The sequence below is a fragment of the Lissotriton vulgaris genome, chromosome 9 (assembly GCF_964263255.1).
Source record: "Lissotriton vulgaris chromosome 9, aLisVul1.2, whole genome shotgun sequence".
In the NCBI taxonomy this organism is placed as follows: domain Eukaryota; kingdom Metazoa; phylum Chordata; class Amphibia; order Caudata; family Salamandridae; genus Lissotriton; species Lissotriton vulgaris.
Genome location: NC_141697.1, coordinates 953,974,743 through 953,988,705, shown reverse-complemented (window position 1 = coordinate 953,988,705; position 13,963 = coordinate 953,974,743). Strand labels below are relative to the sequence as shown.

At 45.8% G+C, this 13,963-nt stretch overlaps 1 protein-coding gene across 2 annotated transcripts in view; it reads right to left on the bottom strand.

Moving 5' to 3' along the window:
- SLC38A3 (solute carrier family 38 member 3) overlaps positions 1-13,963 on the bottom strand; it is a 297,440-nt gene that overhangs the window by 63,821 nt on the left and 219,656 nt on the right. For both annotated transcript variants that reach the window (XR_015300053.1, XM_086938804.1), the window contains one exon: positions 599-681. Coding sequence is in view for 1 of the 2 variants with exons in the window: in XM_086938804.1 (XP_086794930.1) it covers positions 599-681 (83 nt within the window). In the remaining variant the exon portion in view is untranslated. The remainder of the gene's footprint in view (positions 1-598; positions 682-13,963) is intronic.

Sequence of the window (13,963 nt, the reverse complement as noted above, 5' to 3'; positions counted from 1 at the left end):
ACAATGTTAAAGTGCATTTTCAGCATTGTGGCGGGCGGTGCAGAGAGCACCACCCGCCACAATGCTGAAAATAGAGGATGTGCCCGCCACTGTGGCGGGCACATCCTAATGGCACCCCCGGGACCCCCGCCCATATGGCGGGCGGTCCCGATTTACGATGGGATGACGGGCGGGCATAGTCCGCCCGTCATCCTAATGGAGCCCTAAGCCTCGCTTCTCAGCAGACATATAAATGTATTATTAATTCTTATACAAAGTAATTTATGATACATACCGAATAATAAACAATGTGCTCATCTCTCTTTGCTTCAAACCATTAAAAATATTGAAGGCACATTTACACAAGATCAGATTTGGCTTCTAAGCGTCAAAAATGTACTATCACATTCCAGCAGCAAACATGCAATTCTAATAGAAGGCAATTTGTCTCTTGTGAATAGTGCTCTGCAGACTTATGTTAGCTTTATTCGGAGGTGCACAAGCGAAACTTAGACTTTATTTTACTTTGGATTTTGTCCATATTGGAGAGGTTAAAACTCTTTATGACTCTTCTCTTACACCACCACTTTATATTCAGAGTCACTGAAGTAATACTCACCCAGCTGCTTCATTAAGGCAAGCGGCAGTATGACGGCGACAGACACCATGACAACTAGGTAGTTCCCGTTCATATACCAGTCCCTGCAAACCAACCAACAGGTGAGATCGGGCCTGGACCAGGCAACTAAAATCAAATCTAAATAAATGCTTTTGATACCAGACCAAAGGTTCAGTGTACAAATGCACAGAAAATCTGATAAAAGGTATTTTTTTCTTTGTCAGACAAAACACACACACACACACACACACACGCACACGCACACACACACACACACACACTTATGAATATACATAACTAAATGGTGCATTTTAGTGCAAACATTTCCCTATATATTGGCTAAAAAACATATATTTCAGAGGGGAACCTGACAGGAGTTCATGAAATAATCCAACATTTCAAGGCCAACCACACTCCCAGGGAAAACTATTCCTCTGCATCAATAAATACACATATATGCCCTTCAGAAAATGGTATGACTAGCAGAACCAGCAGGTGCACAGAAGTCTAAATATAGGTGTCAAAGATGGGATCTGCCCTTCTGTTGTGGCTGAGTGAAAATATTGTCATGAAATTTATCATAGAGAAAAAATACGAATTTTAAATACGGTGCCAGGAGACATGCTGCCCATTCAGTATTCCTTTGCAGGTAAGTCAAATACCAAAAGAATGGCTCCGATTGTATGGCAAAGTGGTGCATACATGCGGCTCAGTCTGCCAGCCTTCCAGAGATGCTGCTCAAACAGATAAGGCAAAGAGATGCTGCTCACACATGCCAGAACTGATGATACTGTTCTCATAGAGCATACAGCTCATGGCTTGCAATGTTTGATTGATTGTTTTGTCAACTTTAGGGCATGTTGGGCCTAATAACAAACCTGTATAAAACGTATACAACGATGTTGGGGCCGAAGAATCTTAAGACCAAAATCCTTTCAATCTTGGTTCAGCCTATTCGCAATAGATAAATTCACCTATTTAGGGATTAGGATTGGCCACAAGTTAAATTGGAAACCTCTCTTGAGTGCTCATGTGCAGTCCTTTAATAGGGTCGCACATAGTAGTGATGCCTTCTCGAGTGGCTTTGCCGCCCTCACGTTAAGTCGATAGCGAATCTCTATAAAGCTAAATGTGTCCTAACCGTGGCTTTTGGTTTGGAAATTTGGGGCTATAAGGCTTGTTGTCCCATCCAAGTTGCCGACAGCAAATTCTTAAGAACAATTTTGAGGATACCGGAATCTGTGCCCGCTGAGATCGTGCATGATGAATTGAACATAGGGTTTATCTCTGATTATATACAAGTTTGCCCTGTCATCTTGTGGTTATCTTGTTGATTAAAAAAGGAGTTAGAACTTATTACAATGATTGTGTCAGATTGTCTGGGACTGGATTACAGCCTACAAATTCCCCAGTTCCATTATGTTAAAGGTACCCTGGGTAACCTCGGCAGACCCGAGCTGTTTCCTAGCCCGGAAACAATTCTAAAGCTGATGTCTAGTTGGTAAAGGAGGCATTTGGTGCCCATGTGCAGAGAAAAAGGGCGGAACTGTCTTGGTTTAAAAATTGGTGCAGAAATTATGGAATGGTCAAAACCCATGCCAGAATTGAATTGTATTTAACGCTAGATATGACTGTTTTGCATAGACATCTTTTACCTTTTTTCCGTTTTAACATGGTCCCAAACCGGTTAGTTGGTTGGCACAAACCTTCAAAACCTGTTATTTGCACATGTGATATGACTGCTGCACTAGACACTTTACACATTGTTCCTATATGCCCTAAACTTGCAAACCTGCATCATACGTTTATGCTCCCCCATCTTCTGCCACTGTATTTTAAACAAGTATGGCCTGCTTTATTGCACCTTCAGTTTTCAAATAATTATACAGTATGTTATTATGTATCTTGGTTTTCAGCAGGTGTGTTTCATTCCACCTAATGAATTCAGATGTATTGTTTGTTTTTACAGTCTTTTTATGAACCTTGTATTTGTATTTGCTTTCATGATTTACTGTGTTAAATAGAATACAGTGAGATTTTTGACTTTGACACTGACAGGGCAATGCTGCCCAGAGACAGCTCACTTTACTAGTCCTAATGCTGCAGTTCTATATTGAAGACCTGAGCACATGGGGTCTTAAAGGGAATTCTATAGGGCAGAAATAACTGGTGTCAGATAGCACTGACAGGGGCTGGGCCTGGTGGGTTGGATAGTATATGTCAGTCGAGTAAGTCAGCTGAATGTGCCCGCCCTCTGCATTGAAGCCTGCCAAGGTCTGCTGTATTTTTCCATGTCGCTGCCCTTCCCCATTCATTGGTCGCTATTTTTACTCCCCTCTCTTCTCTCCCACTGCACGTCTTTCGAAAGCGTGAACTAATCAACTTCATATTCCTGGGGCCAGAGACTTTTTAAGGCATGGGCAGTGTGGGCAATGTCCCAGGGGTCCCCGCCTTTCAGGGGGTTCCCTGATAGCGTTCTCAACTGCCTGCCAGAGCCAGGTGGGTTATGCAGACCGTCCTGCAGGTACTGCATGATATTTAAACATAGATTGTTTTAAATACCATGTTCTTTTAATTTATTTTTAGCAAGTGTGATGTGTGGTTGGTCCTCACAGAACGTTTGTAGAGAAATGTTGTGCCTATGCTTTCTAAAGACATGCAACAGCCATACACAAGTTTAGTTTAGATCGAAACAGTACCTCACTTATGACAAAATCACAGGCATCCCATCATAGTGCAAGGGTGCCTGCACTGGGGCATGGCTGCACCACATGCACCATCACATGGAGAGAGCAGAACTGGGCCAATTCTTTATAGGTCCGGGGTTCAGCTATCCCCAATTCATGCAATGCAGCAAAGAAACTTCACTTACTGCTCTGCGTTACATCAAGACTCTTAGTAAATCTGTCCTGAGTTTTCTAAGGTCAGGCCCTGTAACAGTTGTACTGATGCCAAAAACTCTACATAAAACTTTACAGAGCGTACAAAAGTTGAAAAAATAAATACTTACAGATAGCATTAAATGATCCTGAGAAGGCTGCAATTCATCCCATTTTATCTTAAACAAATTCCATTAATAAAAAAGCCTTTTTAAGTTTACTGATGTTCAAATCTGTCTCCTATGTTTGGCAAACTCTCTTTGTAGTTCTTGGTATTCAATTTTTTCGTGGGAATTGTAGTCCTTATTCCTTAACCAGGAATTCACACGGGGAACTTCGTCTTGGAGGTGTGTGATTTGTACCCCTTAATTGTCGAAAAATAGGTCTACATTTTTTGTTAGTGGCCAGTGTCCCTGTGTGTTCACATGAAAGAGCTGAAATTGGATAATAACTTAAAAGATGTTCTGAACAAGGGCCTCCAAAATATGTTTGGCCCAGGGCCCCTAAACCCCTTAAGATTTCCCTCACTAGGGACCTTCTTGAGAAGCCTACAGATGAGTGAACGTGAAAGTAAGCATTTAGTAACATACTGACCACACGCCCTGTCTTATTTCCCAAAAGAGCGACGGTTTTGGTGGGGTCAGTGAGAGCATCTAAAGGGGCCCACTACTCATGTAGAGGTTTTCTACAGGGCTTTGAGCACTTTATCAAAAATAAGTTTGGCTGCCATGTCAAAGAACTGCCAATAAACATGGAGTCGCCGTGTGACACTCTGGTTTCATGCCTCATTAAATGGCCACAGGGTGAAAAGGCTCATTCATACAGTGAGCTGGAATCCCTTGCACACAATAGATTCACAGCTCAGGTACGAATGCTCTACTAAGCTGGCCTCAATCAAAACCTTTCCAGGACACAATCGTGAGTGCAGCGCACAGCTGGCCTCCAATCAAAACCTTCCCAGGACACAGGAGCAAGTTATTGGTTCCTGGACAGGAGCTGTGACCACTTAGGCGTCGCAGGTGATCCACCATGACGCCTCTTTTTCCCTGTAGACTCACACAGTAGAAAGAATTACTTGGTTGGCAGGTCTGGGGTAAAGCATGGTACAACAGCTAGGGGGTCTCTTTGGTGAAAAATGACACGACGATGCTGACCAAAGGAAAGTGTGGGCAAGCATTCAATGCAAAGTAAGGCGATATTTCCAGCAGAGGACTTGAAAGGGTGTCGTATTACAGATGGGTGCGGCAAATATGCGCCCATGTGCTTGGGGGTACATGTTTGTACTTATACAAGCACACATGCTCTTACTGGATTGTTATATTGGACAGGAACTACTAAGTGGGTTGGCTGACTTCCCTAAAATGACTTCTTATGCAGGTGTCATCTTCCAGTTGTGGCCAGTGCAGGTAAGAGAACTGGTAGGAGGGGCAGGGTGGGGGGTAGGCGAGAGTCGAAAGACGACGAGGGGAAAAATATGAAAATCACTTACCTTGCACTCCCCGTATTGCCAATTTGGCGATGCGGCGAGCACAAGGTAAGTGGTTTTATTTTCTTTAATTTATATTTCCCCTCTACATTGTCTGTCGGCTCTCTCCCCAGCCTGCACCACCACCCACCGCTCTTACTACACAATCTGCAACTGTCCTCTTCTCTGCTCAACCTGAATGAGGCTGAGGTGCTTCGAACACTGAGCATGGTGTATCCTTAATGATCAATGGTACACTGTGTGGGTCCTATTTTAGGTCGAAAGCCATCAGTCAGCGAAGCAGTCTGGTTGCTCAAGACTTCTTGGCGAGAATCTGAAACCTGACCTATTAACGCATTCCCCACTGCCTATCATTGGCTTTGTGGTTTGTAACTCTCATTTGCTTGCTACCTATTTGCTGGCTTTATTTGTTCAGGCTGTCCAGCATGTATTTGCCCCTCCTGTGCAACATAGACTGTTTACCACCTCTCTGACTCACCTATTGTATTTTCCCACAAGTGTTTGCTTTCAGTGAACAGGCCTCTTCATTTTGTTCTTATCTTGTCACATTTGCTGTGCATTCAAAGACAAAGGCCAAATGACAGGCTCTGTCTTCCAAGGGAGCTTGGTGGTCACTTTTCTTTCACTGACTGCAAAGTGAGAGGATTTATGTGACAATAATCGGGGGGGGGGGGGGTGAAAAGAAAGCTTTACTAGAACATAACAAAATGTAAACGTCTGTAAATGAACCGTGCACGTATTTCAGAATATATGAATTTGGAAAGCACGATTGAAGCACATTTGTTGGTACTTCTGAAGTGTGGTGGAAACAAATATTTTAATATTATCAAAACAAATCAATAGACTTGTGATGCCATTTCCACACACTATTGTATAATTGTACCAGTAAAACTGTATATCTGTTCAAATGTAATGGTCATTTCAATTGGAAATGTGCTGTCCCTAATTGCAGCATTATTATTTGTGTGCTGTAAAATGTTACTAGTAAAACTGTATGTCTGTGCTGATGCAATGGTCATTTCAATTGAAAATGTGTTGCCTGTAATTGCAGTGTGCTACCACACCATGCATACTCAACCCTACACCATTCCACTCTCTGAAACTCTACTCCACTCTATGCCAATCTACACCACTCCACTCCACTCTACACCACTCTCTGCCACTCTACTTTGCTCCACTTCACTCAATGCCACTCCACTCTCTGGCCCTCCACTCTATGCCACTCCACTCTACTCGATGACACTTTAACCACACCACTCTATGTCACACAACTCTACTCCATGCCAGTCTTTGGCACTCCATACCACTCTACTCTACATCACTCTAAGGCACTCTACACCACTCTGCTATACACCACTTCATGCTACACCACTCCACTGCGCTCAACTCTATGACACTCCACTCCTCGATACTCCACTCTATGACAATCTACTCGATTCCAATCTACTCCACTTAACTCCACTCCACTCTACAACACTACTCCACTCTACAACACCCCACTCTATGACACTCTACTCCATTCCACTCTCCTCCATTCTATGACACTCTACTCCACTCTATGCCACTCCGCTTTACGACATTCTACTCCACTTTATGCCACACTACTTTACGGAACTCTATGCCACTTCACTCTACGACACTTTAGGCCACTCCACGACACTCTATTACAGTCTATGCCAGGTCAATCGATGACACTCTATGCCATGCCACTCTACGACATGCTACACCACTCAATTCTACTGCTTTCTACGCCACTCCATGACTCTCTACACCACTTCACTCTAGGTCGCTCTACAATACTTCACTCTACAACACTATGCCACTCAACTCTACTACACTCCATACCCCTTTACTTCACACTGTTCGGCATTCAACGCTATGCCCCTTCACTCTAAGACACTTTACTCCACTATACGATACACTACTCCACTCTACTGTAGTTCACAGCACTCCACTCTATGCCGCTCCACTCTATTCCACTCTATAACACTTTATTCCACTCTACAACATTTTACTAAATGTTATGCTGCATCACTCAACAACACTCCACTCTATACCCATCCACTTATGTCACTCCACTGTGATTCTCTCCTTTACTGTACACCACTCTACTCTACACCAATCTAGGCCGTTCTACTCCACTCCACTTTACTTTACGTCACTCCATGACACTCTGCTCCACTTTATCTGCTCCACTTTATAGAGCTACATACTACAATACTCTACACCACACCACTCTACATAACTTCCTCTATGCCACTCCAAGCCACCTTTCTCCACTCCACTCTATTCTATTCTATGACACACTACTCCACTTTACTCCAACATACAACACTCTACTACACTCTATGCCCCTACACTCTAAACCATTCTACTCTACACCACTCTACTCTACGCTACTCTACTCCACTCAACTCAATGACACTCCACTCCACTCTACTCCACAACACTCTACTGACAATACCAGACCTGAACACTTGTGAAAAGTATACATTGTGTGAGGAGGAGGTTGGGCCTTGAAGGAGGACTGAGGAGGACTAAGTGCCGAGCATAGCCTGAGACACTTTTACATGCACCTCCAACAATGCCCCTCCCACCACCATTCAAGCCAGCCAACACTACAAAGCTTTTGATTTTGCCGATGATGTCCTGGGGAGGTTTCACACCTCGTAACAGACATTGGGTAAGCAGATCCTCCAAATAATTAGCTAGAAACAAGCTAGCTGCAGCCATTTCCAGCAAATTGTTTGCTCACTGTGTGATATCGGTTCCTCAGCATGTGACCGTGTGATGGGAGGTGATATCATGTGACACTCTGTGGCACCATGTGAGTTGGAATGTCTGCAACACTCCACTCAACAAGACTCAACTTCACTTTATTCCACAACATTCTACTCTATGACACTCCAATCTATTCCACAACACTCCACTCTATGGCAATACTCCACTTTACGACACTCTATGTCACTCCATTCCACTCTCCCCTACTCCACTCAACACCACTCCACTCCACCCCACTCCACAACACTTCATTCTACTCCACTCCACAACACTCTAGGCCACTTCACTCTATGAGACACTATGCTATTCCTCTCTGTGACACTCCATGGCACTCTCCTCTACATTAACCTTTAGTCACACTGAACAGCAGCCATAATGGTGTACAACATGGCTGACTAAAAGACATTAGCAAAAGCCATTAGGCAAGGCCTTTTGGATTTGCCAATGCTTGTTCTACATTCCTGCTATGCTCTGATCCTGAGTGAAAATTCTGCAAGTCATTTGGGAGCCAGCTAGCCTACAGACCACCGCCTCTGGTTGCATTGTGCTTATAAGTAAACAGAAGCGCCTCATCACTTTGCCTCAGTGAGTTCATCACCACATGTTACCTCAGCCGCTGCCTGCAGATTCTCAACTCTATTTTAATAGCTGGCACTGAAGTCTACACCTCCTAGGTCTCAGTCTCCTCTATATGCAATGTTTTGAGCAGAAAAAAATATGTGTCGGTAGTTTTCAAAATGTCATAATTCTGTTGAAAAATTGCAAAATGTTCCAAGTCTGCAACGAACTATGAATCCTGCTGAAAACTATAAAATCCGTGCTTTCTGCAGGAGAATCACTTTGCAGATTTGGAATGTCATTGGCAATGAGAAATGTAATTAGTCGATGGAACTGCTTAGTGTAGACTCATGAAATCCAAAGTACTGTCTACTATGAAGTCAGAAGGAAGTCCTAGAATTCTTTTAATTGGGTCTGGCGGTAAGATGCTATGGCTGCTTTCCAAGGCAGTAATATGTTCTTTAATTTTAGCTGCTTCTAACAAACTGAAAAGCTATTGTGCATGATTTGACCAAAAATTTGAAACAGGAAGGTGACATCTGCAGTGAAATTTGCTGGGCTTCAGGCTTAGACTTATGGATTTCAGAGGCCTGGTGGGAAGTGAGAAGAAAACCCCAGAATTTTGTAAACAGGGATCTGGAAGGAAGATGCCATTGTTGCTGCAAGAGACAGTAACATTACCTTTCATTTTAGAATTTTTTTCCAAAAAGAAAAATGCAACTATCTTGCATGATTTTACCAACTCATTGAAGCAGTAAATGGCCATGAATGGTCGTAAAACCTGTAAGTGTTACTCAGAGCTACCTGGTCCAGCAACATTTATTTTAGGGGCTGTTCTGTCACTGTAGTGCCCAGAGTGCTTGGCACCAAGTGTGCAATGCAGGAAAGTATAATCAAATGGCATGTCTGATGTGTTGTTCTGCTCCCCATGCATGAGTTGTTGGTGACAGCTATTTCCTCGTTACTGATAATCCCCGAGAGGCATGTCGTCTCCCAGCCCAGGCTACCTGCAACATCTCACGTACACGACTGAAGCCATCTCCCGAGGGTCCACTGTGTAGTTTTTTTCTGCTTTCGTGGGGGTTGTTGAAGAGGAATTAAAGAGGGTGTGAGCTGTGCTGAAATCCAGGCCACAGCAGACCTTGCAGCCAATGTCAACGCGCTCGCCTGGATGTCGGACAAAGTCCCTACAGTTTGAAGTGAGCCTTGGGGACATCAGAGGGAAAGGAGGGGACGTGGTCTGAATTAGAGTCTGAAATGGAGACGTAAGGCACAGAAAAATCGTGTGCAGTCCAGTCAGTCAGGAGGCAACCATTTACTTCTGAAAGCTTACTGTTGCTGTGTAGCCAGGTCTATGTGTTGTAATATAGGAAGTGAGATAAAAAAAATAAAAAAATATAATATATATGTGTATATATGTTATGGGATTGAACATTTAAACCTTGATGCAGTGCACTTACTCCATGCTGCCATGCCTCCGGTACGCCAGTGAACAAGAGCATTCCGCTCGAAACGCGTATGGCACATTTACCGATGTTGAAGTGCTGGTGTAATGCTTGTGCAATCCCGAGATTAAAATGGTGACAACTCGACGGGTGTGGTTCCTTCATTCCGAGGCAACTCTTTCTTTGTATACTAGCGGCTGCCCGAGCCGCGAAGGAGCCCCACTGCCTATCATAGCGGGTCTACAGGGTCGTGAATATCTGGACGCCTGCAGAGCTTCGAGGCCAATCTGGGGATGGAATAATGCCGAGAATGAAACCAAGCTACTTTTCAATATCCCACTTGGGCAAAAAAACTTTGTTGTGGTATGGTGGCGCCCATTGGGGAAAGTATTTTAAGTGGACTGCAACGCCCAGGGTGCACTAGCTGACACGCCCACTGGGATTGAACATTTAAACCTTGATGCAGTGCACTTACTCCATGCTGCCATGCCTCCGGTACGCCAGTGAACAAGAGCATTCCGCTCGAAACGCGTATGGCACATTTACCGATGTTGCTGGTGCAATGCTTGTGCAATCCCGAGATTAAAATGGTGACAACTCGACGGGTGTGGTTCCTTCATTCCGAGGCAACTCTTTCTTTATATATGTATATATATATGTATATATATATATGTATATATATATATATATATATATATATATATATATATATATATATATATATATATATATATATATATTCCACAGCATTCTCCTTCGTAGGAAGTAGAAGAGGCGGCACAAAGGTACGTTTGAATTCCATTTATTCAACACATTTGCATGACGCGTTTCGGTTACTACCTTCTTCTGATGCCTTGTGTCGACATAGTTCCACTGGTGCCATTAGCTTCTGTCTCTAACTCAACCACTGAAGTAGTGTTGACGGTGTCTGCAAAACATGGCACGGATTGCACCAGAGTTCCTTTTCATAGAACTACGTTACCCAGCAGGCATTGTTCCACACTTACTGGTCGGTGGTCCGTTTACTCGCTTGCACTAATTGTCCCAACGTGCAGCTGAGTAGCAATGTTCGCTGACTTGATTTGAAGCCATGGCACTGAAATTTGTCCTCGGAAACAGAGTTCATTTCCCTCGCTCTCATGCCTCACATTGTCAACGGCTATATATATGTATGTATATATATATGTGTGTATATATACATTTGTTTGTTGAATTTTTCAGAGGAGCATAGGCTACGTGTTTTTCTGACATATATGAATATGATACACAGGAATAGGAGACCGCCGAGGGGTCAACCTGCCACGATCAGTCCACGAACATAAAAATAGAAAATATAAGAATAAACAATACAACTCCAGCGTCATCATGCGCCCTCAGTAGGTGCGGGAGAAAAAGACGTCAATAATAATAGTCATTACATTTCCCATATGTGGGGCAGGAGGCAGGGGGACGAGTGGAGAAGTTAGAGATTAATATTGGGGTGCCCTGGCAGAGCAGATGTGATTGGGTAAAACTGGTATTGAGAAAGTGTTGCCCACCTAGATTAAGGGGCTTTGACAGCTATTTTAGGGGAGACATGACTAGAATAGCAAGAGGTGTTGCAGGTCAGAAATGTTGTCCATTGGCAGGTAACCTATAATATGAGAACTGAAAGAGTTCCTCAGGAAGTGGATTGAGATGGACAGCAGACGCGAGTGGACGCTCAGTAACGAAACAGCCGGGACGCTAAAGGTATGGCTTGCGCTGCACAGGAAGAGCTGTGTGCAGACGACAAGGTGAAATACAAGGGGTATAAGAGACTGGACTTGAGGAGCGCTTGCATAGCTGCCACGCATAGAACACCAAACGCATTGTAAGTAAGTATGTTTATTTTATTTATCTGCAAACACATAGGATAGGTCAAGGATATGTTCCATAGGCAGAAGTAGGTGGGCTGAACACGTTGGGATACCACAGGTTGGGGCTTAGGGCCATAGTTAGAGCTGCATGAATTTCCCCAGGAACAGGAGATGGATTTTTCAGGTGTGCCCAAAACAGCAATGATCAGCGTGAGTGTTTAGTAAATGTGACCTGGTCAACAACCTCTTTGATAGTGGATGATGAAGGCGGGCTTTGTGGACCGGGGCCTGACAAGTCTGGTGTAGAGCTCTAAACCTGGCGATTCTAACCAGAGAGAACTACAGGCTCCTCGTGGAGGAGTCTGTTCAATTTCTATGAAGAGAGAAAGGCTTTACTCTCAAAGGTATAAAGAATTTCTCCAATTGTAACAGGGGGAAGCTTATCGAGGACCCATTATAATTTCACATAGTAGTGCTCAAGCATGGATGTGCATTGTGCTTTAATGCAAAGCCCATATAATGGAACACCGTCTGTGGAAGACATATTGCTATGAGCGCAGTCAAATTCCACAAAGGGTTTTGACCACCTCCATGAAAGGCACAAAACCAAGTAGCATCTCAGGTGAGGGTCGGGTTCAGCTTCACATTGCGAATGTAAGACTATCAGTTATGGAAGGCTGCTCTCCCTTTGTCTTGATGAAGACCCGTACATGAACTGATGGATGGGTCGAAATGTTGACAATTGAGCTTTTTAACTACTAATTCTTTATGGTGTTTTGTACTCAACTCATGAGTCTTTTGAAGTGAATAATTGCACTACATTGTCAACAATGCCCTTGGAATGTTATTTTTAGGTTTCGCTGGGGAACGGAGCGTAAGCTCCGCCTCCAGAGAAATCTGTAGTTTCTAGTAAGGGTGCCTTGAATACGCCCCTCTATTTCATTGGCTAGCTCCATAAATGGAGGCTAGCCATTGGAACAGAGAGGCGTCCGTCATGGCCGGACCAGATTCGGGGGCGTTCCCGAGAATCTTTGGCTTTTGGCTACGTCATGCTACGTCAGCCAAAAGCCGGGAACGCCCCCGAATCTGGTCCGGCCGGGCCGTGCTTGCTGCTGTCCTGCCTTGTGTCCCTCCTCCCGCCATCCCCCCTCCCCCCTCCTCGCTGTCCTGTTATGGCCCGATCGAGTGGCCACCTCGATTGTTAACTAACTGAAGAGCCGGTGCCCACCCGGCATTGCCCCGTGTTCTCACCGCTGCGGCCCGGGGCCTGAAAGTGATCAGAAGCTGAAGCGAGAGAAACGAAGGGGCCGCGACCTGATTGGTCCTCTGTTGACAGAAGGCGCGCTCTGATTGGCCGTTTGCAGTAGGCCTGTCCCGTTGCTGCTGTCCTGCCTTGTGTCCCTCCTCCCGCCGTCCCCCCTCCCCCCTCCTCGCTGTCCTGTTATGGCCCGATCGAGTGGCCACCTCGATTGTTAACTAACTGAAGAGCCGGTGCCCACCCGGCATTGCCCCGTGTTCTCACCGCTGCGGCCCGGGGGCCTGAAAGTGATCAGAAGCTGAAGCGAGAGAAACGAAGGGGCCGCGACCTGATTGGTCCTCTGTTGACAGGAGGCGCGCTCTGATTGGCCGTTTGCAGTAGGCCTGTCCCGAGAGCCGCGCTCTGATTCGATGCCTTGCCCGCAGAAGCTGGGCGTGTATGGAGGCTCGACGCAGGAGCCGCGACCGGATTGGGCCGCAGCAGTGGAGCGGCCCCAGCGAGGATCCGGAAGCCGAGTCAGCCGTTCGACCCCGTCCTCGCCGAGGGAATCTTCGAAGTGCCGGGTAATCACCGCCGGGTCCGGGGAGAAGAGGAGGAAGAGTGATGGCAGCTGGACTGCAGGGCCCCCGTGAGCGGAGGGAGCCCTGCAGCGAGAGGAGCGGCCTTCAGAAGCGAGCGGAGGGGGCGCGAAGCACATTGCCGGTGCCTGCCCCCCCCCGTGAGGCTCCCCGACTGGAGGGAGAGCCCCGAGTGAAGAGAGAGCCGCCGGCCGGTGAGTGAGCCGACGAAAGGGAGGGGCGCCGGGACACATTGCCGGTGTCCGCCCCTCCCCCGCAGTAGCGCGAGCTCGCGTTCCTTGGGTGTGTGAAGCCACAAGGGCTTCAAGGGCGGCCCCGGTTGGCAGTGGGTCGCCCCAACGTGCACAGAGCCCGGAGAGGCTCCCCGCCCCATTTTTTTGTATTTAGAGCCCTGAGAGGCTCAGGGGGGCATTTGGTGAAGTAAATGGAGAGTCAGGGCGGCCCCGGATGGCAGTGGGTCGCCCCAACGCTGAAGAGAGCCTGTTGAGGCTCAGAGGGGCCATTTTTCAGGACGTCGAGCCCCAGAGGGGGGCTCCAACGAC